Genomic DNA, 26470 nt, shown 5'->3' with positions numbered 1-26470 from the left:
GGGAAAACACAGTATCCTGGCCACAAAGTGCACTAGAGAGACAACTGCCCTAGCAATGGGAGGCACACAGAGATATTCTGCCTAAGGGTTGCCTTAGAAAAAGACCAGTGCATTCATTCACCTTACAAACTATAGTCCTTAAGGCAACTTCCAAGCCTAAGAGATTTCCATGGAAACAAACATGTTAATCCTAGCTTCAGTCAAGATATAGTTCAGTATTTGCTGGAAGGAGACATGTCATTAGGGAAAAACCTTCTTCCTCCCCCAGCTCCAAGTTTTTGAGAGGAAACTGTCATTGCAGGCAATGGAGAGGCTTTAATGAAGAATTCAGAAAGCCTGCCAGCAGCAGCAATCTAATCACTCACCACAAACTTACTAGAATCAGTAATAGCTGTCCTGTGGAGCTTTTCAAACGAATAGCACTTCACACTGTACAAAACCAGCTAGGATCACCTCCTTCTTCCCCTCCTGTGAAATAACCAACTCCCCTCGGCTGCTGACCGTTCTGGTCCTACAATGCCATCTCTCATGTCATCCATCCCACACATCCCTCCCTCACTGCATCAGCACAGTCCCAGCCATAATGAAAACAGAGCTGCTAATTACTGACAACAGAGCAGCCTTTAGTTTTGTACAACTACTGACACTTAATATTCATAGCTTATTTAGTGCCACTGTTCTAACAAAGCAGTACTAGCACAGCAACAAAAGCACATGTCAGTGGCTAATTATAGACACATTAGTACTCACTAACCACAACACCACACATCCTTTCTGGAGTCCCACACAAGCACTCCCGCCACCTCCTCAGTCTCATGCTGACCTATTTCAGAGCGCACAGGCAGAACACTAAGCCCATCCTGACGAATGGAAAAAGCATCCTGTGCCTCTGCTTTTTAAGCCTGTTCTTCAATTTAGCTGGTTAAGGAAAACTTAAGGATTCTTAAGAGCACTGCTGTAGGGTAAGTAAGGAGATTCAAAGTGAGAATGTCAGGAACCTTCTTTTCCTATCAAGCTCAGAGGCACAGTCCTGGGTACTGGTAGTGGAGGGCATCTCTTGAGACCACCTGAGCACGAGGGGTGCAAAACATCTCCACCCAAGAGCCCTGAAATACCACAAATTCAGAATTTGCTGTGCTTAACAACATGGACTTAGCCTAGTACTCGACAGATACAGATGGAGTTCAGCAGCCACAATGTCAATGGCTGTCCACTGACAAGCCACTCCATCTTTTCCCAAGGAGCTACTGCTTTTCACTCCCACACTCTCTTCAAACAGCTCCCAGCTGCCTACAGCTTATTGCACAGCCTGGGCTAAATGAAGTGGGATTTGCTCTTGTATTAACAACTTCCATCCAAGCATCTTAAAATACAGACATGCAGCAAATTACAGTTACTGAGCTCAATTTCCATTTCCCTGTGTGCAGGGAGGTTCAGTAACTTGCACTCTGATGCAGACAGGGGAGCAAAGTTGAGATGTGTGTTATTCATAGCAATTAATTGCAAACCCCACAAAGACAGATCAAGAATCATCTAAAAGTATGAGAAGGTGCCAGCTCCTGCAGCACACCCTGCTGGTGTCTAAGCTGCACCTGCACTGCAAATGACTTCAAGAACAGAGCAGAACTCCCAAATACCCAGACACACACACATCTGTTCTTCCATAGCCGAAGCTCTGGCCTGTACTCACTGAAAGGGTGCAATGGACTCAGAAGGGAGGTTGTATGTTGTGTTCTTGGTTATCTTGTTGAAGAAGAATTTCTTCTGGGAGTTTTTGCTGTATGCCATTGTCCAGGGATCTTGCAGAAGAGTCACAGGGATCAGATAGAAAATGGCAAGATGGGAGGGAAGCACAGTATTAATACACATACAGTGCAAGCAGGGAGGAGGAATCTTTAAGAATAACTGATTCTTTTCTTAGTCCTTTCTCCTTCCCTCCCCCAAGAAGACTTGCTTTCCAAGCTGTTCTCTGTTCACTGAGAAAACTCCCTTCTCCCTGCATGTAAAGTTGACATTCCAAATAGGATATTTCCACGTAGTACTACTCTGGAAAATCTCTTCTTGAACAAATTATGATCTCATTAAAAAATAAGGTCATCAGTCATGTAAAGAAATGAAATCACCTAAACAATAGCTAATTGAGATGCAACAGAAAAACCTATCATATAAATACCCAAAACTTGATCCTAGAATCATAGAATGGCTTGGGTTAAAAGGGACTTTAAAAGATCAGCCAGTTCCAACCCCCTGCTATGGGCAGGGACACCTTCCACTAGACCAGGTTGCTCCAAGCCCGGTCCAACCTGGCCTTGAACACTGCCAGGGATGGGGCAGCCACAGCTTCTTATTCAAATCCAAGCTACCCTCATTACATGCAGTTAATCTCTAGTCATTGGAATACTCCCATTAATTTTTTTACCCAGTTACAACAGGAGCAAGCCTGGTCGATACTTTTTACTTGAAGATACAAAGAAAAGTTAAATAAGAGCAGAGATACTCTCTTCCTACCATTCACAGTCCGTACAATGTAGAGTCCTGTGGGCACAAAGTGCCGGTCATCTCGGCCAGTGTAGGACAGCCGGGGTATTCCCCTTGAACTCTTGATGACTTTCATCTCTAACCTAAATATTGAGAGAAGGCAGTGATAGAGATTCCCTGTTTCTTCCTTTACTATCCTCTTGCACCCAACATGCAACCTGCATGCCCTTTCCAGAGGGTCACAGTGAAAACTGGCAGCACTGCACCTAATAGGGCAAAATCACCACATCCTGGAGAATTCTGTTTCTTGCCTCCCCTGACATGGCTAGAGTAACCAGCCAGAGCCGTCTAGATCACGTAACAAATTAAGTGTTGCAGTGAAAGACCTGTGACCATCTACCACACTCCAAAAGGCATTCCCATTTCAGGTATGAACTCTTCATCTTTCAAGCCACAGATACTTCTGCACACAAACTCAAGTCCCATTCATACTCCTACTGTTGTAAAGCCATTGGCCACATTTACAACATTAGAACTCAGGAGGATGATGCTCTGAGCCACCAGCTGCATGAGCTTTAATAGCTCTTTCTCCAGGACTCCTCAAGCACAGATCAACACATCCCTCACATTCCTGTGCACTGGTGGCTGATAACCTCAATGGGCCCTCAAGTGTCTCACTTGTGCTGCTCACTTACCTCACAAAAATCTTCTCTATTTCCTCCAATCTGTAAACTTCCTTCACTCTGGGGAGAAAAGACAAATAACATGATTTAAAAATATTTCAACTGTCCTCTTTCTGTGTCCCAGCTACAGGGAGCACTGAACAGTTCATTTTGTACAGCATGAGGTGGTCAGGCATGACTGAAGTCCACCCTTCTCATCAATCCAGTCCCTTACTTCTCCCGCTTGAGAAAACCTGACATGTGCATGCAGTGCATGCTCGTAAGCAGCATATGAGCCTCCTCGCTGCATTTTTACCTCAGGCTGGGTATACAGAAGAGGAATGACAACAAAAGCCAGGTGCTTTTGTTTTCTCACAAGGCAAATTCACCAAGGTCAGCACCAGGCAGGTTCTGGCCTCAGCATGCTACCCTCATAGTAAAACTGAACTGCCTGATCCTCACCGTTGACGTCCTCAGGGATGCCACAAACTTGTGTTTTACCCTGAGGTAAAACCAGCTTCTCGTAAATTAGAAAAAAAGAAAATCAGTAAAGATTATTTGGAGCCATCACTCTTGCTATGTCAAACTGCTTTTGGTTTTGTTGTTCTGAGACACAAAAAGACAATCAAAAAGCTTCAAAAGCACTGCCTCTGATCTGACACCCCAACCACCTATTTTCCTACATGCTGCTACAAGCATCAGGCTTCAAAAAGTACAGTTTGAGCAGGAAAGGACCCTTCTACAACCCATTTCTACACTTCTCCTTCTTACTTCAGCCCTCCCCAACATTTTGAGCTTTTCCTGTTAACTGCAACTGTCTGTCTTGAGTTTCACTGAGATCCCACTCATTATCATTCATTAAGCCACCAAGGAGAACATCCTCTTTCCCTTCCTCCAGCTTCTCTCACAGTATTCACAGCATTTCTGGCTTCTGAAACAGAAGCTGTTTTATTCACAGTAACTATCTGATACCCAGCACAATGATGCTCTTATGCTCCAGAAGAAGATGTAGCAGAATTAATGAAATGGAAGGTCAGGAAGCAACCAAAGCTGAAGCTCTTTGTCAGAAACTTTCATGGGATTGCAAGGAAAGCCTTCTCCTCAGGCTAAGCATTTGGAGTTTGTAAATACTGGTCAGCACTTCATTTATCTACTAGCAGTCAGTATTTCTGTACTGCTGCTGACCCTTCAGGGCAGACAAGGACATAGAAGTCTTTGCAATGATTAACCTAACTGGGTGATAGACCTACTACAGCACATATTTGAAATCAGCACCAGCCAGTCCACCTATGATGAAAACAAGACTATCTAATACGTGAAAGGAGGGCACAGCTTCTCCACTATCAACCTTTATCTTAGATATTTTAAGGGCTTTCATCCTCTTTCCATTGAATATAACAGAACTGTGAATTTCAGCTTGAAATATAACTCTCCTTCAGTTCCTTATCTTCATCCTCCAACACACCAAAACCAAAGCACATCAGGCTGAAGAAAGGAGTCCTCAACTCACCGGATGGGGTTCATATCTGGCCGGCTAGGTTTAGACACAGCTTTGACAAACTTCTTTGCCAGCTGAATCCTGAATGAAAACAGAAGGAGAATCCAGAAATCTAGCAAGATCTTTGGCACAGCAGCTAACGGTTTCAGCAGAATAACTGACTAGACACTTCAGTACATGCTCCACTGCTAGCCTAATGAGTACTGAGCAACTTTTTTCACCCTGTCCTCCCAGCTCAGTGCCAAGTGATACTGCCTATTATCCATTCGGAATGGGTCTCCATAGCTCCCACTGCAAGCCCACATGCTGCTGAACACATTGGTGTATCAGCAGGAAAGCAGGACTAGTAGAGACAACATGTCCCCAAGGAAAGAAACAGAGGCTTGTTTCTTCTCCCTCAGCCAGTTGCCAGCTATGCTCGTTCTTATTCCCAGGATGCTCAGTTTACCCATACTGAGCCTGACTCACCCCAGACTAAGAAAGGAGCGAGACCTGCCCTCATACACAGAAAAGGTACAGCTGGAAAAGGCTATAAATACTTCAACTTCAGAGTGGATTCATTCACAGTTCATCCTTATAGCAGTGTTTCAGCTGAATGCACTTGCCTCCCTGTACTCAGCATTCTCCTTCTACTGTGAACCGTGTTTCTTAGTTACTCCTACTCACATACAAGAAAGAAGCTTCTCCCAGATCCTACATACCTCTGGTTGAAATGCTGCTTTCGAACATCACTGCCATTCAGCACCAAGACATCAAGGATGTGGATGGCACTGATTTTTCTCTGGGCTTTCCCCTGTGGAGGACAATACAGAAATTTACTGATCAAACTTTTGCTATTTTAGTTTTGATGTATAGCCTGTTTTTTGACAGGACATCATTCTCTTCTAACAAGAAAACACCTTTCCTCAATACTAGAAACACACAGTTCCCTGCTACCCCTTCACCATCCTCCAAGAACTGTTCTAACCCAACTACACAGTTCTGTCTCAGAGGAGAGAGAAAGGGCAGGACCACAGATGCCAACACCAGCTCTCTGTTCCTTATCAGGTACCACAGAAAGTGTGCACTGCAGCATCCTCATCTGAGATGCCAGAGGACAGGCAAAGTCCCAGGCACCAATGACCTATGCTGTTAATACACCATGAGAATCTTTTCCCCAAGGCAAAGACCGCAACCACTACTGAGCAATTATGTACTCAAAGAGCCATAAACACATTATGTCATGTTGGCAATGTCATCTGCTACTGCATGTACGACAACAGTAGCATGTCAGGTCCAAAGTGTTAAGAGTTCGTATCTAGCACTGGAGAGAAAGAAGGAACTTAATCCAAAAGAGTTTCTCTAAAGATCATATACAAAAAAACCCCTTGCACCTGGCACAGACGGAACACTTATTCTGCAGTATGTTACAGAGAATAGGTGAAACTGCTCATTGTGTTTGCAGCCATTTGGTAAAGGAGAGAATAGACTCCTACCTCTCCTTTCAGCTCATGAACAATCTCCACAGAGAGAAGGGTATCTCGTGGCAGCTCCGTTTTCAAATCCAGCTTTGTCCAGCGATCTGACTGGCGACCGTCCCAAGTGTAGATCTGCGATTTCTGTGTGTGGAAGGCAAAGTCAGATTCAGCCACAGCTTCATGAGGGCAGGGGTGAAAGAGAGTTCTCTAACTGCAGAGCAGCCCTCACACAATCTTTTTGTCCTAGGCTGTCATAAGCAGCTTCTTTGTCAGAATTTTCAAGGAAGAACCTTAATCTCTACAGCAAAGGAACAAAAACACTCATTCTAATCTGCCAGTGACTTTTCATACCCACAGAAAGAACCAGAAATAGAACACCTTCAAAAGGACAGTGAAGATAATTAGAGACACTAGAAAGTGTACAGGTCTCTGTGTAGCCTGCAATTACAAAATCAGGGTTAATTAGTGTGAAAAGCAGTGGAGTCACAAAAAAGAAGCATAAAATAACTAGTCTGAGAGACTGCTGATGGGGATCCTTTCTGGCCTTTAAGGACAGGAAAGGATGGGCTTGAAACTTCAAGGCAGAATAGCAGCACTGAAATGAACCAGCAAAACTCCCAGACTGTTCTCAGCACTTACCCCTAGCCCCAGAAGGAACTTCTGCTCACTTCCAGACACCATACACCGGTAATCTAACACTTGGCGAATTTTCTCCAGTGTACTGGAATTCAGAGGTGTTGGTTTGTAGCTGAAGGTATCGATGTCCATCCCCTAAAAAGCAAAGTATGGAAAAAGCAGATTAGACGCAATACATCAATAAGTAGGTAAATGCAACTTCTACATAGAACAATGATCCATAGAACTAGTTTCTTCATCTGTTCATTCCTATGGAGAAAGTTCTGTTTGTATGAAAGGACTTGGAATAAGCTTCCAAGTAAAGTCTCACCTGGATCAGCTCAAAGAACTTGGACTTTGGATCTGAAGATGAAGGTGCAACACGAGCCTGATCAGGAATCTGAAAACAAATCCAAATAATTGATAAGTACTGTTTTTTTGACATATTCATAAGAACCCTTCTGGTTCCAATACATGACAGAACACCCTGCCCCTGAATCCCTTTTCTTGGAATTCCAGTTGCTAAGGAGGTAATCTGTCAAATAAAAAGTCTCACGTGTTTTGCAAATTTAATGTAGGCATACCAGATCTCTTGGGAAACTACAGGCAAATTCAGAAAGTTTCAGACTAAATCTTTGATTTTATGCATGTTTTGGTGAAATACTGTTTCACTGAAGTCACACAATTAGCCTGTGATACTGCATGCCAGATCTATGGTCCCACTGCAGTCAAAAGCTCAGAAAACTGCAGACTCCTCAACAAGACCTTTTGGAAAGGTCTGCTGCTTGGGAACTAGCTGTTGAGTTCACTCTGTGCATGGTGAAATATTCTGAACTGCAGCAAAGAAGCCTCCTCAGTTAAGCCATACACATAATGAATCAGAAATATCCTGTTTGCTTACATAAACAGCTTGAAATGGTCTCTGACTTTCCCACAAGACAACATACTAAACCTCTGGCTATAAAGTCCTATCTGTACTGCAGCTCCATTCTTGTTTCACCACAGCAAGACACCTTCACAACCTCCCTGCTTGGCAGCTTGCTTACCCCCCATAGCTGGAGACACTCCTTTCGGATTTCAGCCTGCCGTGGTTCCATCAGCGTCCTAGATAAAGGCAGCAGACTGTTAAGATGGTGAAACTTCCCTACTCTTGCAGCATTACATATCCCAGCCCTATAAGACACATATCTTTCAGTGTTTGGCTTGGGAATGACAAACATGCACTGTTCCTCAACCAGTTACACAAAAGAGGATGCCGTCTTCTTTTCATACCCTTCACCCCCCTCCAATCCCCATGTTCAGCTTTGTTTCATGGCTTGCACTACTGATCAGCAGCTATCACTCCATCTGATGGAAGTACCACTGGGCATCAAGATTTTCACAAGTTATTCATTAGTATGAACTTGTGCTAATCTCCCAAAGCTGGGTACATAGCACAACTCACAAATAGTAATGAAGTCCTGCTGAAAGCCACAGAAATAAAACAGTTTCAATGTTAGGATTGACTCCTGGCTACCAGATTCACTCACCTTTCTACTACGTATTATCTCTAAATGACACCTGAACAGGAAAGATATGCCAGGGAAACAGCTATGCATTGCAATGGCTTTAGTTTTACGCAAGGAATTCCCATCATCAGTTTTAGGTAATTCTAGGTATGTAATTTAGATGCTTTGAATTGCCCCTGGAAAATGAAGAGCTATGAACCACACCCAGATGGTTACTGTAGAATTGAACATACCAGCTGGAAGTTACTTCTCTGCTTACATTCCTGCTGAGAAGCAGACCCACTTATGGTAATTACAAAATCATGCAACGACTGGAAGCCTTCTCAACAAAGGTTATAATAGACCATCAACTTTCAGGACTCCTCCAGCCACCTACATGTTTCTGCAAATAAACTGAGCTACCCAAAAGCACTCTTCACTTCCTGGCTCCAAAGGCCAAGCCAAGTAACAGCTCAAGTCAAGAACAAATTAAAGAAGGGCAAAACAATTCATTTACAGCAGGTTAATTCAGTCTTCACCAAAAGCCAGAGGAATATACTCACGTGTCTTGAACAAAGGCACGAATTTTCGCTAATGCCTTTATCTGAACTTTGCAGTGGCTGAAAGAGAGAACAAGTTTCAACCAGGAAGCAAGTTAACTGCCACCGAGATTGTTCTGCTGTTCAAAACAAGGAAGAGTGTTGGGACAACAGGAGGAAACCCGTCTGAGCCTTAGAACAGTGATGGATCATTGCCAACATGATTGAAAATGTCAGGAAGGCCACTGGGAAGAACTAGGCAGTAGCCTCCTTTCTTTGCTAGACAGTACTTGGGGGCCAGTCACTAACAGTATATAGCATTTTTCTCTGCATGAGGTACCTCTGCTCTGCTAAGCCTCCTAAGAGGCAAAAGCAGAGCACTGTAGCATCATCGACAAGTACCTTCAGGAGTGCAAGAAGCTACATCTGAAAGCCGTACTGATTAACCTGCCTACAGGCAGCAGCTCTCATTGCCCACAGGCACTCACTTTTCATTGGACTGGACAATGTAATCGTAGAAATCCTGGTCGCCTTTGATCACATTCAGTGGGACAACAAGGTTCACATCTACATCTGAGTTACGCAGCTGGTTGAGTCTAATGTTCACCATGAAGAGGTAGTCCCGCACATCATCAATTCCCAGCTTTAAGCCTTTGCATATCATGTACCTGTAAAGCAAGGCAGAGAGATCACATGGGTTCACATCTTCTACACAACCAACTTTCTAGCCACACTTCCATTATCAGGACAGTTTCCCATATCACAGGAATTTTCTTCCTCCTGGGTTATCCCCAGGAAGGTGCAATCTTACCTATCACAAAGTCATTATACATTTCCTATGCTCTGGAAAGACTGGGAAACTCAGCCCTATTGAAAAGCCCCACAGATCTCCCTCAAGTAGTAAATCAATTCTACTGAACTTGACAGGTACAATGATAACACATGTAATACGCGCTAGCTTGACTGGAACCACAGTTTTTCCATGCAAAACAGTTCAACTGCCTTCTCCCCAGAAAGGTAATTTGGCCAGTATCTTCTTTACCTTGTCAAACATCATAATTTGCTAAGCATGTAAAATGTTTCTGCTCCAAGACAGCTGCCAACTGAGACAGCTCACAGAGCTTCCACTAGACTTACCCAAATCCATCTATCACTGTATTTAGAGGATAGGGTTTCTTTAATAGTCCCTCATGCTCAAGAATCTCACCTCTCCGAGTTGGCGGGGCGGCTTGTCACAGGTTTAAAGATGCACACTCGCTCAAAGCAGCAATACAGCAGATAAATAAGTCCCACACTGAATGGAGTGAAGAGGTCGAAGGTTTTGCAGACAAAATGTCCTCCTGGGAAAAAAACAAAACAAAATAAAAAAAAACAACCCAGAAGAAGCACACCTATACCAGCACATAATAAGGGAACAAGGAGATATCAGGCACCTCAATAAGCTTGTCTTCTGCAAAACTGGTAAGACTATTTTTGTACAATTAAACAGCAACTAAACCGCACTCCTGAAGTGGGCCAGTGGGGCTCCATGAACCATCTTCCCCATATTTCTGCAGCAAAGCGAAAAGCATTTCCCTGACCAGGATCAAATGAGTATGCGTGCTCTCTCATGAGCAAATCTTCTCTCCATGTCCCCACCTTCTCCTTCCAGGCCCAAACTGTGCCCTATAGCATGGCAGCATGCTATGCAAAAGTCTCAGTGGAACCTGAGCTCTACAATGAACAAGAAACCTCAGGCTGGAGAAGAAAACTAACAGATGTTTTCTAAACAGAGTAACTCGCCATCTAGAAGGAAAAGAGTCTATGTTGCCCCTTGCCTTCAAACAAGATTCACAATTTCCCCAAGGAAAAAGCAGTCTTACAGAGCTATTATCTGTCCAGACAGGAAACACTTAAAGAAGGTTGCTCCTTTTCCCACATCACATTTGAGACTACTGCCAAGCAGACCATCGCCTTAGGTACTTCTAAACATAGGGCACAAGATAAATGATAACTTAATGAGCGTTTTTATCTTCTGCACCAGTGCCAAAGGCTAACTAAATTCAGCAGAAGGGAATCATCAAAACCAGATGGAGCTGTCATGTCCATCATTTGGCAACAATAAGGTATAGCTAAGACAATGTGAGGCATCATCTTGTTCTGATCACAGAGATGGCATATTTAAAGGAGCAAAAACACAAGTTAGAGGCAAGGATGAACTGGATAAACACTACTCTTTGTTCCAACCAGAGAGCACTGCTAGAGTATTCAGGAAGCAGCTGGTCCAGCTAGTGCCATAAAACTCAGCTATACTGTCCAGTTATCACACCAGTGACCTTAGCCCAAGTCTTCTACACAACATACTGTAAGAGTTTTAAACCAATGCATTTTACCTCACGCTTGTAATTAAAGCAAGATAGACAGAGATATTTGTCCCGGTTCTCTTTGCTTTGTGACAACCATCTCAGGATGTACATGTACACATACAATTCTGTGCAACTAAGCCCCACTGCAGAGCAGACTTCATAGCATATTAATATCCTTCCACAATTCCACCTACACCTTTGAGAATGAGGAAGAAGATGAATGGATAAAACATACCTGTCCGGACAATGGACAGTGCTGTAAGGAACTGGCAAAGCATGAGCTGTTTGCTCAGAATTTCTTGCAGATTTTCCTGACCCTCCACTGAGAAACCCTGCAAAGTACATACCATGTGATTAGTATATCCACACATCTGTCAGTCAACCAAAAAGGGTTCTGTGCAGCTAAATCACAGAATCAAGATCATTTCTGTTTCTTTCAGGCAAAAACCACTGCCACTGGGAACTTTAATGACATGCCTTGAGGAATTTCACATTGTTAACTATGGACACATGTCAAATACTCTACTATATGCAGACTGAGGTAACATTTTTGGTCATTAGAGCAAGAAGAAAATGAAAAGGACTAACCCCATCAGCCATTAAGAAATGCACTCCCTTTTGATCAGTATTGTCCAAAACAAAATTCCGGAAAGCTGTAATGTTCTCTGGGCGAGTGATGTCTCCATCTCCATCAATCCCTCCCTCTCCTAAGGGAAAAAGAGGAGACAATTACTAACATGTTTGCAAGTTCTGACAAAAGATCAGTATGTGCCAGTGATCTATTGTATTCAATTAACATTTATTCAGCAATTACACAGACCTTGAGAGGCGAATAAGCATTAATACCTTCCCTTGTTCACCACCGAAGATGCCAGTTAATTTAGCAAAATTATCCAGATTGTGTGGTCAGGGTTAGACAAAGCCATATAACAGCCATGCTCAACTGATGAGTTGTACATTAGCCTCAGCAAAAGACAAATTATTCGCTGCCCTTCCCCAAGATGAGAACTGATGACACAACAGCATAATATTCACATCCAAGTAGGAACAACACATAGTTGAACCTACTAAAAGAAAAAAGTAAGGTCCAACCTCACTGCACAGCTCACCTGTTAATAACAGGTTTTCACAGACAAGGCAAATTATTGATATTATGTATTAGCAACCTTATGCTAAGTATTCTGATCATTCCAAAGAAACACAATACTCTATTTCCAAACACAATGTAATCCTGAATTTAAAAAAAGCAGTGCCAAAATAACCCTCTGAACAAGTTTATAAAAGGAAATAAGGTTTGTGCATGAGTGTTTGCAGTTTTCCCATATGGCTCTTTCTAAAAAGAGATACATTGTCCTCCGGCTTGGTGTTTTAGAATGCTAGTCTAAGGTGCAGTCTAGAGCTCAAGAATGATAACTCTGAAGAAGCTTGAACTTCTATGTGGTATTAGTCCCTGTACATCTCCTGCAACTACAGTTCTATTAACTGAACTGGAAGACCAGAAAGCTGTGGAGTTGAGGATGCATGATAATGCTCTGATAACTAAATTCCTCGTCAATCATCCTGTCAGTAAGTTAAGTGACACCCGAATATGTGACCATTCTTCACAAGTATCACAGTAGTCTACTTCCTTCCCATCACTATAAGAGAGTTTGTACACATATCACTAGACTTCACAGTGTAACAGACAGATCAAGAAAATGCATCAAAGTCATTGGGCTATTCATTTTTCAAGGCATCTCCTTCTCTCCATAAGAACACCAGTTTGCAGTGAGTTTTGAAGATCCAAATGCTGCAACTGTTAGAACAAAGTGTTTATCTGCCTTGCTGTCCTTGCCATGAACCTTCACTTGAACAGATCTAATCATGAAGTGCTAATCATTCTCGAAGAGTTCATGGTCAGGTGTCAAAAGTGGCAGTCAAAAAGAGTCAATGGTTGAGGGAAGCAGGGGGGAAGCACAATAATGGAAAAGCAAACCCTCTTCTCTACAAGACACACTCAGATTTCCTTTATACAGTGTGAGGTAAGAAGCAGGAATATTAGCAATCCTTGTGTTTCCCTTCCTTTTCCTAGAAGCTATGCAGAAAGAGGGCTCAAACATATGACCATGCTTAAAAAGTTACCATTCACAAGGTGAGATGCAGCAACCATTTGTGTACGCGTGCTTAGTCTGTCTCAAAGTAAAACATGTTAGCTTAAACCTCTTCAGACTGAGAAGCTCACTTAGTCACAGTGATTCACACGCAGCCTCTAGGCCAAATGTGGTTTATCTGTTTTTACTAAGAGCCCACAATCAGTTACCAAAGCAGACCAAAGGAGGTCCGATATAGAAGCATACTGCCAGTAAGGCAAGATTTCCATCTCTGATGCTGCTAATAGACCTTTGGGCAAGTCAGGACACTGGAGCACCTTCCCTGTGAGGACAAACTGAGAGATTTGAGGTGGCTTATCCTAGACAGGAAGGCTCTGGGGAGACCTTACAGCAGCCTTCCAGTATTTTTTTAAGGGGGTCTACAGGAAAGGGAGGGACTCTTCATCAGGAAGTGTAGGGATAGGATGAGGGGCAAATGTGTTAAACTGAAAGAGAGGTTTAGATTAGACATTAGGAAGAAACTCTACTACGAGGATGTTAAGCCCTGGCACAGGTTGTCCAGAGAAGCTGTCGCTGTCCCATCCTTGGCAGAGTTCAAGGCTAGGTTGGATGGGGCTTTGAGCCCCCTGGCCTGGTGGGAGTGTCCCTGCTCATGGGAAGGGGTGGGAATTAGGTGATCTTTAAGGTCCCTTCCAACCCAAACTATTCTCTGATGCTACGGTAAGCCATCTTACTGTGTTCCAGGCTGACATCAGTGAATTGGGAAAAATACTGTCAAGTAAGCTTAAAGCACTTTACAATGTTCAGATAAGCAAAGCACTCAAGTGCCAATTATGATAAAGAGACACATTCCCACAGCAGACTGGAAAGAAGTGCAGAAATGTGACTTTATGTGCAAGCTCACCAATCCCAAACTCTCTCAGATGATAGCCCTATCCTACCTTGCAAAACAGTTCTCTATAAACAGGCTTCTCTTAGATGCCAGTACCAGCCCCACTCCTGATAGAGAGGCTGCAGCATAAGCAAAAACATCAGGTAACACTCACGCATGCACTACATACCATAATAAGGTTCAAAGAGCTCACTGGAGGCAGAATAGAAGTCCTCTAGTTTAAAATCATTTGGTCCTTTCAAGGTCATGCCAAATCCTTTCGCATGCCACTTCCGCCTCCACAGGACATACTCCGAGAAGCCTCCAGGACCAGCACACACATCAGCAAAGTAGAGCAGCTCTGCATCTCGCTCCTTTATCAAAGGCCTCTGCAAAGGAAAGTGATGAAATTCTACTGGCCCAGAAACAGCTCCCAGCAGTCAAACCAGATACACCATGAACTACACTACTCAGAGAAGTCTCTTTCAAGCACCTTTTTTCACAGCTAGTATCCTAAGGATTCTCTTTTCTCCCCACCTTCCCCATTCTGAGAAAGCATTGCTATTTGAAGGTTAAATAAAGGCCCTCACCCCATGGAAGTCCTTCGGGTTCGTAAACATGTAGTCAAAGACATGGTCCATATTTGCCATCTTCATTGCAGCCCTGTGATCACATACATAAGGACCTATTGAGTTTCGACCTTGACTCCCATGGCTGAAAGTGGACATAAACAGGAAAGGGACTATGCTACTAGAACTTTTGCAAACCTGTTCAGGAAGAAGACTCCACGGATCATCTCATACGGGTTAGACCTTGTTCGGGCTCGACGCATTTCTTCTCCATCCAGCTCATCAAATACACTCTGCAGACAGAAACAAAACTGAGCAGCTGGACTTGACACAGGCTTGAAGGATAGGTAGGCATGAGCATTTGCTACCCTCATGCTTCTCTCCTTAAAAAGCAAACTCCATGCAGGGTCTGGTTCACCAATACAGAATGGTTTTTAATATCACATGATGATACTCACTCTTCTAAGCCACCCCAGTTCTTAAGCAAATTTAATGACACTGAAGAATTCTGTACTGATAGTTCCAGAGCCTGACAATGTAGTTAGCCACCTCAAAAGCAGCCCCAGCCTAAGGTATTTCTCTTGTACGTATACACACACTCACACTCCACTGCAATTTAGAAGGGCATGATAAAAATCTAGAACAGAAGTTGGAACATACAACAGAAGAAAAGGGAGTTTATTTCCTTAGTTTATTCAAGTCTTCAGCCTTTCGGTCCAACTAAGAAAAGGAGACTCTTTTCATTCATCAATTTGAAGGCCAAGGTGCAAACCAGGTTGCTGAACAGACAGTAACAACCAGGATGCTAGGTCATACCAATGGCATGGAGGTGAAAGAGGACGTTCTGAGCTCTTGCCAATCATCTAAGTAAACTACTCAATCCTTTTCAATATTTCACTTCCCCAAACTTTCAGTTCACTTCTAAAGGAAGGGACTCACCTTGCACTGTAGAACATTATGTAAAAGCTCTTCACTACAGAACTCTGTTTCATCTTCAATCACCATCTTCCTCTGGAACAGAATAAGAACACAGATAACAATTAGCAAAGGTATCAGAATGCATTTCAGAACATCATTTCAGAATGCAACATGTGCCAGTAATGGATGAAGGCTGCCAAACACATTATCGGCTATATTAGCAAAAGCATAGCCAGCAGGCTGAGGAATTATTCTTTCCTGTTAGGCATCTTGAGAATACATGTGGAATACTACATCCAGTTTAGCACATACCCCCCCAGCACAAGACATGTACTGGAATAAGCTCAGCAAAAGGGCCACCAGGACAAGGGTGCAGAAGCACCTGGTATATGAGGAAAGACAGAGAACAATTTGTTCAGAATAGAGAAAGGGACATCCTACTGCTGTCTACAAGTACCTAATGGCAGGAAACACAGAAGCTTGACCTAGACTCTCAGAAATGAACAGCAATAGGAAAAGAAACAATAGACACAATCTGCACACAAAAAGAGATGCCAATTAGCCACATGGGAATTTTCTTTCGTCAGCTGGGATATCAAACACTGAAACAGATGAACAGGTTGTGAAACATCTATCCTTAGGCATACTCAAAACTCAAACAAAGCCTTGAGCAATTTGATGTAGTTGGACCTGTTTTAAGCAGGAAACTGCACCAGCAGTCTCCAGAGGTTCCCTCCAGTCTAGGTTGTTCTACAACTCTGTTACAAGGCAATTGTTTCAGGCTGAGCAGTCCTGTGTTGTCTTGGACTGGTAAATACTGAGATGTAAAAAATTACCTTCCCCACAGTCATCCACTCCTTCAGCTCCTGGGCATCAGGGATTTCTGTGGTACACTCGAGGCACCAGTCTACCTCCTCATAGGCACTAGGCTGCAAATGCAAGACATGGAAAGAGCCAAAGATGTTTTTGCTAGCAAAATATAACAACTAATTGCTCCCTGAAAGTTTGCCTCCCAAGCCTAGCATAAGGTGTTATGCCATGACTTTGGGGCCAAACATACAGTTCTTTCTATCCTACTCTAAAAAAAAAAAAAATCCAAACAAATAATATTTTAATTAAATAAAACTCAAACACAAACCTCCCCACACCACTCTCCTCTCCTTAGAGTCTGATAATCAAGACAAAGCAAAAGCCTAGAGAAGGTTCCTAAGGTGCATTTTAGAGTCACTGCAAAAGAGAGAGTTACAAAAAAAATACAGGCTTAAAACACTTCTATGATGTCAGAAAGGAATTTTTTTTGCAGTTAAAATTGAAGTGATGCTACTTCTCCACAAAGAGAGGCTGCTAAGATCTACTGACCTTATATTTATTATAGTAGTATCATCCACAAGGGTTAATCATACAGAACAGTTAACTGCTGTGAGCTGCAGAAACACACTGGAGAATGAGACCTAAACCAATGAGCCTACAGAACAGGTCTCAAATTCCTGGCTCTCAAGGAATAATCTCCGATATTATTTTCAACTACTGAAAACAACTCAAAGAATGGAGAGTGAAGTACTATAATGTTGCACCAAGTGATGCTGCACTTGACTAACAATGGCTAGGACCTTCTGGGTTACTGTCCTTCCAGTCCTTAAAGGGGGACTACAAGAAATTTGGAGAGGGACTTTATACAATGGGGAATGTTTTTTAACTGAAATAGGGACATTTAGATTAGATATTAGGAAGAAATTCTTCACTGTAAGGATGGCGAGGTGCTGGCACAGGTCGCTGAGAGAAGCTATGGCTGCCCCATCCCTGGCACTGCTCAAGGCCAGGTTGGACGGGGCTTGGATCAACCTGGTCTATTGGAAGGTGTCCCTGCCCATAGCAGGCGGGTTGTAACTGAATGAGCTTTGAGGTCCCTTCCAACCCAAACCACTCTATGATTCTGTGATTTCTATTTCCTGTTAAAAGCTTGACAAGACACAGAAATAAAATATCTGAGCATTTTATCTGGGACTATTAAACAGAGAAAATACTTTTTTATGTCACTTAAACAGATATGAAAAATGATACGCAAATAAAAATCAGATTTGCTTTCAAGCTCTTTACAGTTTACCAGTCACATTCACTACTCCACACTCAAATTCAAATCCTACAGACCACAGCAACAACCCATCTGAAACTAGTTTTGTGCCAGAACATCAACACGTGAAACAGAACAAGTTTTGCCCTGCTGTTCTGGGTCAAAATAAGGCCTGGGTCTGCCCATAGGGGCCACTTAATTGTAGCCAGTTGTACCAGACAACACTGAACATCATCCCTAGAGGGGAAATCCTGAACACAGCAACAGAAAACAGATTCAAAACATGAAGTACTTACCTCTGGCTCATCTTGCCAATCAATATTGAGCTCCCCATCAAATCCTTTGAGGGTCAGCCCAAAGCCTCTCCTTCCCTTCTGGTTGGAAGCCTCAACAATATCCTTCCTGCCTTGGCCATATTTTCCCAGACCTTCTCCTTCCCGGAAGCCCATCTTGGCCTGTAAAGAAAACAAAGGGAGCACACTCAGGCAAGTGCACTTGAGTTTATGTACTAGTACTGGGATCAAAACATAGCAGGGAAAATGGCATATCACCCTAACATGACTTGAAGGCATTGAACATTTTTAATCTCAGTTGTGTTTTTAGAACTTAATATTGAGTTAACTTCATCTCTAGTTTTCTTGTGTGAAACTGAAGAATAATGTTTGAGATGACAGCAAACTACAAAAGGAATTTGAGGACTGCTTGCTCAGAGGGAGAAGTAGTGAGGAGCCCGGAGCCATTCACAACAGTGTTCAATAAGCACAGAAGGTTCATAAAACAGAAGACGCTGGTACACGAAAAAATTCATGTTGTGATGATATTCTTGGTTGTGAACATGCACTCACATACATTTCAAGCATCAGTTAAAACTTCACCTAAAACTCACAGAGGAATGCAAGACCCATTCCCATCTCTTAGGTTAAAAGAAGTATGTTCATTAACTGTTAGTTTCTCAGGCTTTTCTCCTCATAAATTTTAGAACAAGAGAACAACAAAAGCATGAATGCAATCAATTTCACTCCCTCTACTATGCATCTACAAGACAATAAGTAAATAAAAGACTTAATCCCTAAGTTCCACCTTGAATTAATGTTATTCATGCAGTCCTTCCTGTTAGAAGCAACAAAAACATTGTTTATCACCAGTCTGTATGAACAGCCACACAAGAACATCTGATAGGTTTTATACAAAGGTATATGGTGTTTTTCCATTGCCTTTTCTGTCTGGCTCTAAATTGGACCTTGAAGTATGTACACCAAACATGACAGCCACCTAGCCTGTTACACACTGGTTTTCTGAGGACAGAATATTGCACATCTAGTAATCAAGGACTGTTTTCTTTTTACATACTTAATGCTACCACATCATTCAACCAGACCCGATATCACATCAGTCTTTACATTCACATTTATGAGGCCTTACAAACAAAAGCCTCCTGAACCCAGTAGCAAAAGCTCCTGCATGGTGGTGACTAAAAGGATACATCCTAACTGGCTCAGAGAGAACTTTCCAAGTGAAAGACAGTCTTTTGTTAAAATCAGCACACTGTAGCCCAGTGCCAAAAATGCACATGGAGAGATTCTGAAAGATCTGCAACAGGATTGATCTGCAGAGGCACAATCAGCAACTCTCAGGCTCTGGATCCCATTGAGTTTTGATTTGAGCAAGAAAGTTCTTTTTTTCATCTAGAAGTACAATCCTGCTGGTCAGCAACATACCACTCCTTCAGAGGCAGTATCTCCCTGTTCCCACTCCTAGCAACAGCTAGTACTTCCCAGCTTCTAGCAGAAGACTGAACTTCTAACTTGGCAAAGGCGGGTAAAAGCAGGCCTACTATCTTGAAAAGATTGCTGACCCCTGCTCCTGTGAGTATGGCACCAGCACAGAACAAAGAGAGACCCAAATTCAGTCCCCAGTAGAGTATCAAGCTTCCTGTTTATTTCAAGTAATACACAGCTATACATTTCATCTTCTCTGCTGCCCCTGGAAATAACATTTTTGTTTCTATTATCAAGAATATAAATTCTTTCAGGATTACAAGATACTTGTGATACCACAGTGACAAAGTTTGTATCAGGAAATAACTGTAACAGCATGTGCCAAAAAAGACTCCTCTTTTCTACAGCCTACTATTGCCTTTAAGCTCAGGAACAAGTTGCTAAATTTGGGACTACCAAGATACATTCAACCATTTTCTTAGAACTTCCTAAAAGTTCTTTATTCCCCATACTAACACTGTGCAGTCCAAGTGATCACCTTTAAAGTTCAGTTGTCACAGCTGCCATTGTTCACAGTTCGCTGCCTTTCCAAGAAATTTCTGGCCCTACATAAAGCAGAGTGGCACTACTTAGAATACCATAATAATTAAGGTAGTAATTCTACAAGGGTATGCCAGCCAGCCTCCAAGACCAAACAAATGAATGTCCATCACAGGCTTTGTTAAGGCCTTTCTCACAAGGCATTTGCTAATACAAGCATTGCAAAATAACATGGTAGGACTCTTTTTTCCAAGTTCAGCAAGCTGCCTGACACAGAGGTCCTTCCCTTCACATTCACCTCCCTGCCTTGGACATTAATCAACTATTTTTTTTAGCAGATCCCCTTCAGCCAAGCTCTCCCAGACTCCCCCAGCTGCTCAGCAGCTGGCACAAAGCAGCAGAGAACCCTGATACAAGAAGGATCAAAATCAGAATCAAAAATCTTTTAAAACAGACTGTTCTTTTCGCTTTGCTCTCATCAGATCCCAAGGGTTTGGTTCTATTCTGACCTACCATGAGCTTTTGGGAGACACTGTTATACATTGAGTAGCGAGATGAAGTACCCTCCACAAGAGAGTCTTGTTTGAACTCATTGCTGAAGACTGGTCTTTTCTCATCGTTCTCGCTCTCAGACCCACTGCTGCTACTGGAAGACTCTGAAAACAAACATAAAAAAAAGTGAGTATGAAAATGGAAGAAAGACATTTCATTAATCACATTAAGAACTATACGGTGCGACTCATTAAATCCTCTCAAAACACACATAGAGAGGACACTTCACTATGTCAAAGGTGCTATGTAGAACCAACACCTGGTTATCTGCCCCTCTGTCTCAGGCACACACAAAACCTCTGTGAGCCAATGGACTCTAGACCCCACGGAGGGCTGGGCAAATCCCATTACAGCAGAAGAGCAGCCCACAGCATCACCATGATAGCACATTGCAGTGTGCCTAACCTTTGCAGTGGCCTTGAGGAATTGAGAAAGTCCACAGAGATCCTCTCACAAGAATAATGACACTTACTGACACCTTGATAAAACACACTGGATTTTCCTACCTAACTACAGGTGTAAAACCATCCCTAACTTAACCAAAAATCCACATCAAGTACACAGCATCTACCAAATGGCCAATACTGCAGGAAAAAGAGTTGAATCCCTTAGTCCCCATTATTAAACTTCAGTTTGACTCCACTATATACCTCAGTAGCAAAGATCCACAAGTTCACTACAGTAAACAAGATAGTTTTTCACCTCCAGAGTTTCCTGATGCATACAAACCCAAGTGAAAGACAACATTAGAAGATATCCATCTAGTTTAAAAATACCATGACAAAGGTTTGAGAAAGAAGTTAATCAAGCCAATGGTCCAATCAAGGTAGTAAGTACCACCACACACAGCAGGCACTCAAAATAAGCTTTTGTCACCTGAAATTCACCTGAAACTGATGCAGCAAAGAAAGCCTTCATGGGCAACAAACAACAAAGCTCTGTCTGTACCCAATTCCATCTTGATTTTCAAACGTCTCTCACACAAGCTACATTTCTCTTTCCTTCACAAAGGTTTTTGTTTTAGGAATAGTTACTCCTTTCTGCTTCCCCAACACACGGTTTCAACTAACTTTGCTGCCTGCTTTTGAGCTGTGTCTTATCTTCCAGAGGCTCATGATGTGCCTCAGACACAATCACCACTACAGAAATCACAATTCTCCTTGCTTTTAATGTTAGCTAGGCCATGCCCAGCTGAGATCAGACTTCAAATCACTTCTCTAACCCAACCTTCTTGCTTTCATCAGAAAGCACAATGGGTGTAACAGACTACTAAACAATTAACCCTATCTGAAATGTTGTCCTTGAACTGTATCAACTTGTTTCTTAAACATTAAGGCTCACAGACTATTTGACCCACATATGAACTTAGTAATTAAAAGGGTGAAACAGAAAAAATACTAGTTTGAATTTTTTAGCTCAGCCCTGAGTTCACACAGCATTCCTTACCCCAGCTCTCACACCCCACACCTCTGACCTCCTCACTCACCTCCAGCCTTGATAGAGCGCCACACACCCCCTGTCATTATGACTACTCCCAAATTCATCTTCCATACACATCCCCTTCCATTTTCATAAGATGAAGGCTTCTTTATATGTTCAGGCCCTTTCTCACTAACACTTTATGACTATTGGAAATCCCAAGACTCAGAAATAGCAGGCATGACCATAAGGCAACCTGCAGTACCATCCTGAGAGAGTTTAAAGGACTCTGCAACAGCAACACCAACTGTGTAGGGTACTTGCCCCATCTCTGGCATACCTCAAGCTCCAGGTGAGAAAGCACACTCCAACTTAAGTAAATGAATTGCCTACTTTTTCTTTCTGAAACCAAACACCCGTGAGCTCTCACAACTCCCACCCCGAACCACACTGAGCCAGCAAAAGCAATGGTGCTACAATGCAGGAGTCCCAATCAACCTGCCCTTTGCATTCACATTTCTGCAGATGGGGAAGATTACTAATTTTTATTTTTTAAACAATGAGAGATTATTATGTTTCTTTATGGCATAACACCCACAGCTCCTCATTACTGAAAGTTTCCAAAACAGAAATAACTGCTGGGACTGAAGAGATTAATGCTGCTCATATATTACAAGAATTTTTACTGCTTTGGACCATGCACTGCCACCTTCCTAATGTTCTATTTTCTATTTCTGAATTCATGCAGTTCCCAGACCAAACTGTTGATATGAGGGTTGTTGTGTTTGGTTTGGGTTTTTTTTTAAAAAAAGCTTATTAAAAAAAATATTAAAAATCACACCAAATCAAGGTTGTAAACAGCAGTATCTAGTTTTCCTATAAAGAAAGTATGCCCCTGAAGGCTATCAGTTAGGATTTAGGAGACATTGGTTCGATTCCTACTTAGTATTTAGATTACCAGCAGTAGAATATATCTTATCTCCAGCCTTACCTTGAGTAGTATGATTACTACATTGAGTTTCATCATCTGAAGTAGAACTGAGGGTTAATCCCAAATCTGCTATCTTCTTCTTCTTTTGGGGGCTGCTAAATTCAGGTTCTGTCCTTCTCTTCATTTTTGCTGAAAGAAGATAAACACACTTGGTAAACATTAAGCAAATTAACTTTCTCCTGCATGCTGAAGGGTAATGCACCACAGCATGGTGGCATAGATCGTTTCATGGACTTTTCAGTATCATGCTTCTCAACTGTAGTTTGCTTTATGTAAAAGCATTGGGTTCTTTTGAACTTACCTTTTTTAATTGTTAGCCTAAACTAAATAAATAGGAAATCTATGCAGAAGCTTCTCTATTACTGATGACTTCAATTCCAAATTTCTACCACCTATTTACCATTAAATGTCAGCAGATGAAGATAACTCAGATGTCAGCACTTTGATAACTTAAATATGTAATAGTTGGTTTCTAGCAATAAATCAAAAATGATTTTGTCCAACCACACACAAAGAGGAAATAAGGTCAATCTAATGGAGAATGTGCAAAGTGGAACCAGTTTCTCAGAAGAGACTCGGAACACCTCTGAGCCCACCTCTGCAAATGTTAATTAATAAAAGAACTTGCAGTGTGCCCAGAAAGCCAACCATATGCTGGGCTGCACCAAGAGGAGCATGTCCAGCAGGTTGAGAGAAGTTTCTGCCCCTCTACTCTGCTCACCTGAGACCCCACCTGCAGTCCTGCATTCAGCAATGGAGCCCCAACACAAGAGGGACATAGACCTGCTCAAGCAAGTCCAGGGGAGGGCTATGAGGATGATCTGGGGCTGGAGCACCTCAGCTATGGAGACAGGCTGAGAGAGTTGGGCTTGTTCAGCCCGAAGAACAAAAGGCTCCGGGGAGACCTTATAACAGTCTTCCAGTATCTAAAGGGGACCTACAAGAAAACTGGAGAGGAACTTTTTACAAGGGCATGTAGTGATAGGATAAGAGGGAACTGCTTTAAACTGGAAGAGAGTAGATTTAGATTGGATATTAGGAAGACATTCTACCCATGAGGGTGGTGAGACACAGGTTGCCCAGAGAAGCCTCATCCCTGGCAGTGTTCAAGGCCAGGCTGGATGGGGCTTGGAGCAACCTGCTCTAGTGAAAGGTGTCCCTGCCTGTATAGGCAGGTTGGAACTAGATGTGCTTTAAGGTCCCTTCCAACCCAAACCATTCTGTGAACTTTCCTACAGTGACTTCTAACAGAATTCTATTAAATACGTGTGCTCAAGGTGGGGGGTGTTTGTATTTTGACCAGGAATCACTGGCAAGATATCAAGCTTCTGGCTGCAGCTGATAAACTGCATAAACCCATAGAAAGGACTAGCACGCAAGACAGAGTTAACAGAAGTTAGCCTGGAAGGCCTGCAGAGGACAAGGAACAGGAAAGCAAGTGAAAATTAAAAGGCACACATGCTTAGAACACTGGCTATCAATAAAAAGCAATAAAATCCTACTGATGTTTATTTTTCTGCATAGAAACGCTAGGCTAGAAGAGATGCCCCGGGTCACTGATTTTTTTATACCTCTTTTATCAAACCTTTTTCCAGAAACGCAGACAGGGCAGCTTAAAACCAGCTCCTCTTTTCACACCCAGAACTCCAACTGCGAAATCATCCCACTGTGGCCAAGAAACCCTTTCCCTTCCACCAGCAGATCTTCTACATCAATTCACATTTCCTTGCTCTTACGTCAATCTAGAGGCTTGCTGGTTGGTTTTCTTTTCCCTTATTTATCTGTAACAAACGGGGAGCCACTTCCTGTTCCTCCGGAGAGTCCCTCTGACGAGGCGACCGCACTGGGGGCACACACCGCTCCTAGCCACCTCTAGGCATACCTACCTCCTCGCCTTACCGAGGGTCCCTTAGGGCACGATTTCCCGCTACGTTTCAAACCACGCGAAACCAACGTGCCCGGTGACCGACGCCCGCTCCCTCCGCACACACGCACCCGGGGGGGACGCCCATCCCCGGGGCACCACCTGCAGCGGTTCCGCTACTCTGAGCCCGCGGCCGCCCCTCAGCCAGACCCCACTCGCGCCGCAGCAGCCGCCCCGCAGGTCCGGGGTAGGGGTCCCGCAGCCCGCCAGTACCGGAGCCGAGCCGCGGTCACCGGGGCCGAGGGCAGGCGGCACGCTGCTGCTGCAGGGCACTCACGGAGGCAGAAGAGGAGGCGACCCCGGCCGACCCGCCCCTTCCCCAACACCGCCGGTTTCTGTTCCCCGTCTGGAGACGCCACTGAGCACCGCCCCCTTCCCCGGCGGGTCCTCGCCAGAACGACGGCGCGCGCCAGTGACGCACCGTCCGCGCCGGCACCAAAATGGGTGGGCCTGTCCCCGCAGGCGCACAGCGGGCAGCCTCAAACCCTCTACAAGGACCCCTGGGGTGGCTAGGCAACGCCGCTGCGTGGAGGCGTGCGCGGGGGAGCGCTCTGCCGAGGCCACCCGCTCCGCCCTGTCCCTCTGGGAAAGCGGGTAGCCGGAGGCCTCGGTCATGCCCGATGGAGGCGAGGTGGGGGTGAAAAATATTGGAATCCTTTGTGAAACGATACACAGTTACAAAATCTACAGATAGAATGTGTTAGAAACGTGCAAGGCCCATGTAATTCAGCCGCTGGCTGAAAAGGAGCGCTTTCTGCGAAAGACGGGGGTTTGTTTCTAGGCTTCTGAAGGAGACTTGCCTAACCAGCACCACAGTGACTGCAGGGCAGCACGCCCCGATCCCAGCCAGGGCCGCTGCCCTTCCCTGCCCGCTGGAAACGGCATTAGTCCCACACGCAGCTCGGGTTTCCTACGAAACTGCCAGCATAGAGCCTGCTCGGCACCAGGTGCTTCATTAACTAACCACATCTCCGTTACTTGAGCAGAGCCAGAACAAGTTTTGTAAGCAAGTGACAACATGCTTTTCATGCAGTAAAAGCTGAATACATGGCTATAGATTGTTTGCCATGAGAATTCCAAGCACTGACCTGTCTTGTACTTACTAAGCTTGAAACCCAGGGGCATACAGCTTAGTACACAAGCATGAATGCTTAAGCTTAAAACACAAAACAAACATAGCAGCACATAGGGATAGGAGTACACTATTTAGGAAGTGTAGTTTATGATTATCTAGTTGCTCTAAGATGTATGTCTAAATATGTGACATTATGGCAAATAAAAAACAGCAAGAGGGAAGAAAGACTATGAGCAGGAGGCAAAACACTGACTAGTCAGAGCATAGCTTTGGAAAGACACTTAAACTGGAGCAGGGGGAGCACAGCTGGATGATTACCTATTACATGTTTTGCAAAGTTAACTGACAGTGTTGCTAAGGCTTACCATGCACTGTTGTGGTAGATTACATGTGCAAGAGAAAAGTGACTGTCAGACTGATCTGCACACCATCTGCTGTGATGGTCCTGTCCAGCAATCCATTAGCACTCCTACCCATCTATTCCTGCTGATGAACAGTATGCTGCTCTGGAAGTGTTTGATTATCACACTACATGAAAGCTATCTTCCACCTGAAAGCAGCAAGTTATGAACTTGCATCAAGCCTGCTGTGCATCAACTGTGACGAGCTCAGTTGTAACCTGAATCCCAGATGCAAGACCAGAAGTGCTTG

General features: G+C 43.5%; 1 protein-coding gene across 4 annotated transcripts in view; it reads right to left on the bottom strand.

Annotated features, from left to right (window-relative positions):
• Positions 1–25118, bottom strand: part of CMTR1 (cap methyltransferase 1) — a 28143-nt gene extending 3025 nt beyond the window's left edge. The window contains exons 1-23 of one of the 4 annotated variants that reach the window (XM_065680007.1): positions 24958–25118; positions 22821–22949; positions 20372–20514; positions 17897–18055; positions 16366–16458; positions 15551–15622; positions 14810–14904; positions 14633–14705; positions 14233–14431; positions 11670–11788; positions 11317–11413; positions 9944–10076; positions 9225–9404; positions 8761–8817; positions 7757–7814; positions 7042–7110; positions 6735–6866; positions 6114–6236; positions 5340–5431; positions 4651–4719; positions 3174–3221; positions 2509–2621; positions 1691–1799 (exon numbers count right to left, since the gene is read on the bottom strand). In XM_065680007.1, coding sequence (XP_065536079.1) covers positions 1691–1799; positions 2509–2621; positions 3174–3221; positions 4651–4719; positions 5340–5431; positions 6114–6236; positions 6735–6866; positions 7042–7110; positions 7757–7814; positions 8761–8817; positions 9225–9404; positions 9944–10076; positions 11317–11413; positions 11670–11788; positions 14233–14431; positions 14633–14705; positions 14810–14904; positions 15551–15622; positions 16366–16458; positions 17897–18055; positions 20372–20514; positions 22821–22944 — 2357 coding nt within the window. In that variant the 5' untranslated portion in view covers positions 22945–22949; positions 24958–25118. Of the gene's footprint in view, positions 1–1690; positions 1800–2508; positions 2622–3173; positions 3222–4650; positions 4720–5339; positions 5432–6113; positions 6237–6734; positions 6867–7041; positions 7111–7756; positions 7815–8760; positions 8818–9224; positions 9405–9943; positions 10077–11316; positions 11414–11669; positions 11789–14232; positions 14432–14632; positions 14706–14809; positions 14905–15550; positions 15623–16365; positions 16459–17896; positions 18056–20371; positions 20515–22820; positions 22950–24391; positions 24637–24706; positions 24928–24957 lie in introns of those variants that run through there. The other 3 variants (XM_065680008.1, XM_065680009.1, XM_065680010.1) reach the window with 3 other exon arrangements.
• Positions 25119–26470: the final 1352 nt, after the last annotated feature.

This window comes from Lathamus discolor, chromosome 5, assembly GCF_037157495.1.
Source record: "Lathamus discolor isolate bLatDis1 chromosome 5, bLatDis1.hap1, whole genome shotgun sequence".
In the NCBI taxonomy this organism is placed as follows: Eukaryota; Metazoa; Chordata; class Aves; order Psittaciformes; family Psittacidae; genus Lathamus; species Lathamus discolor.
This window is presented reverse-complemented; position numbering and strand designations above follow the sequence as displayed.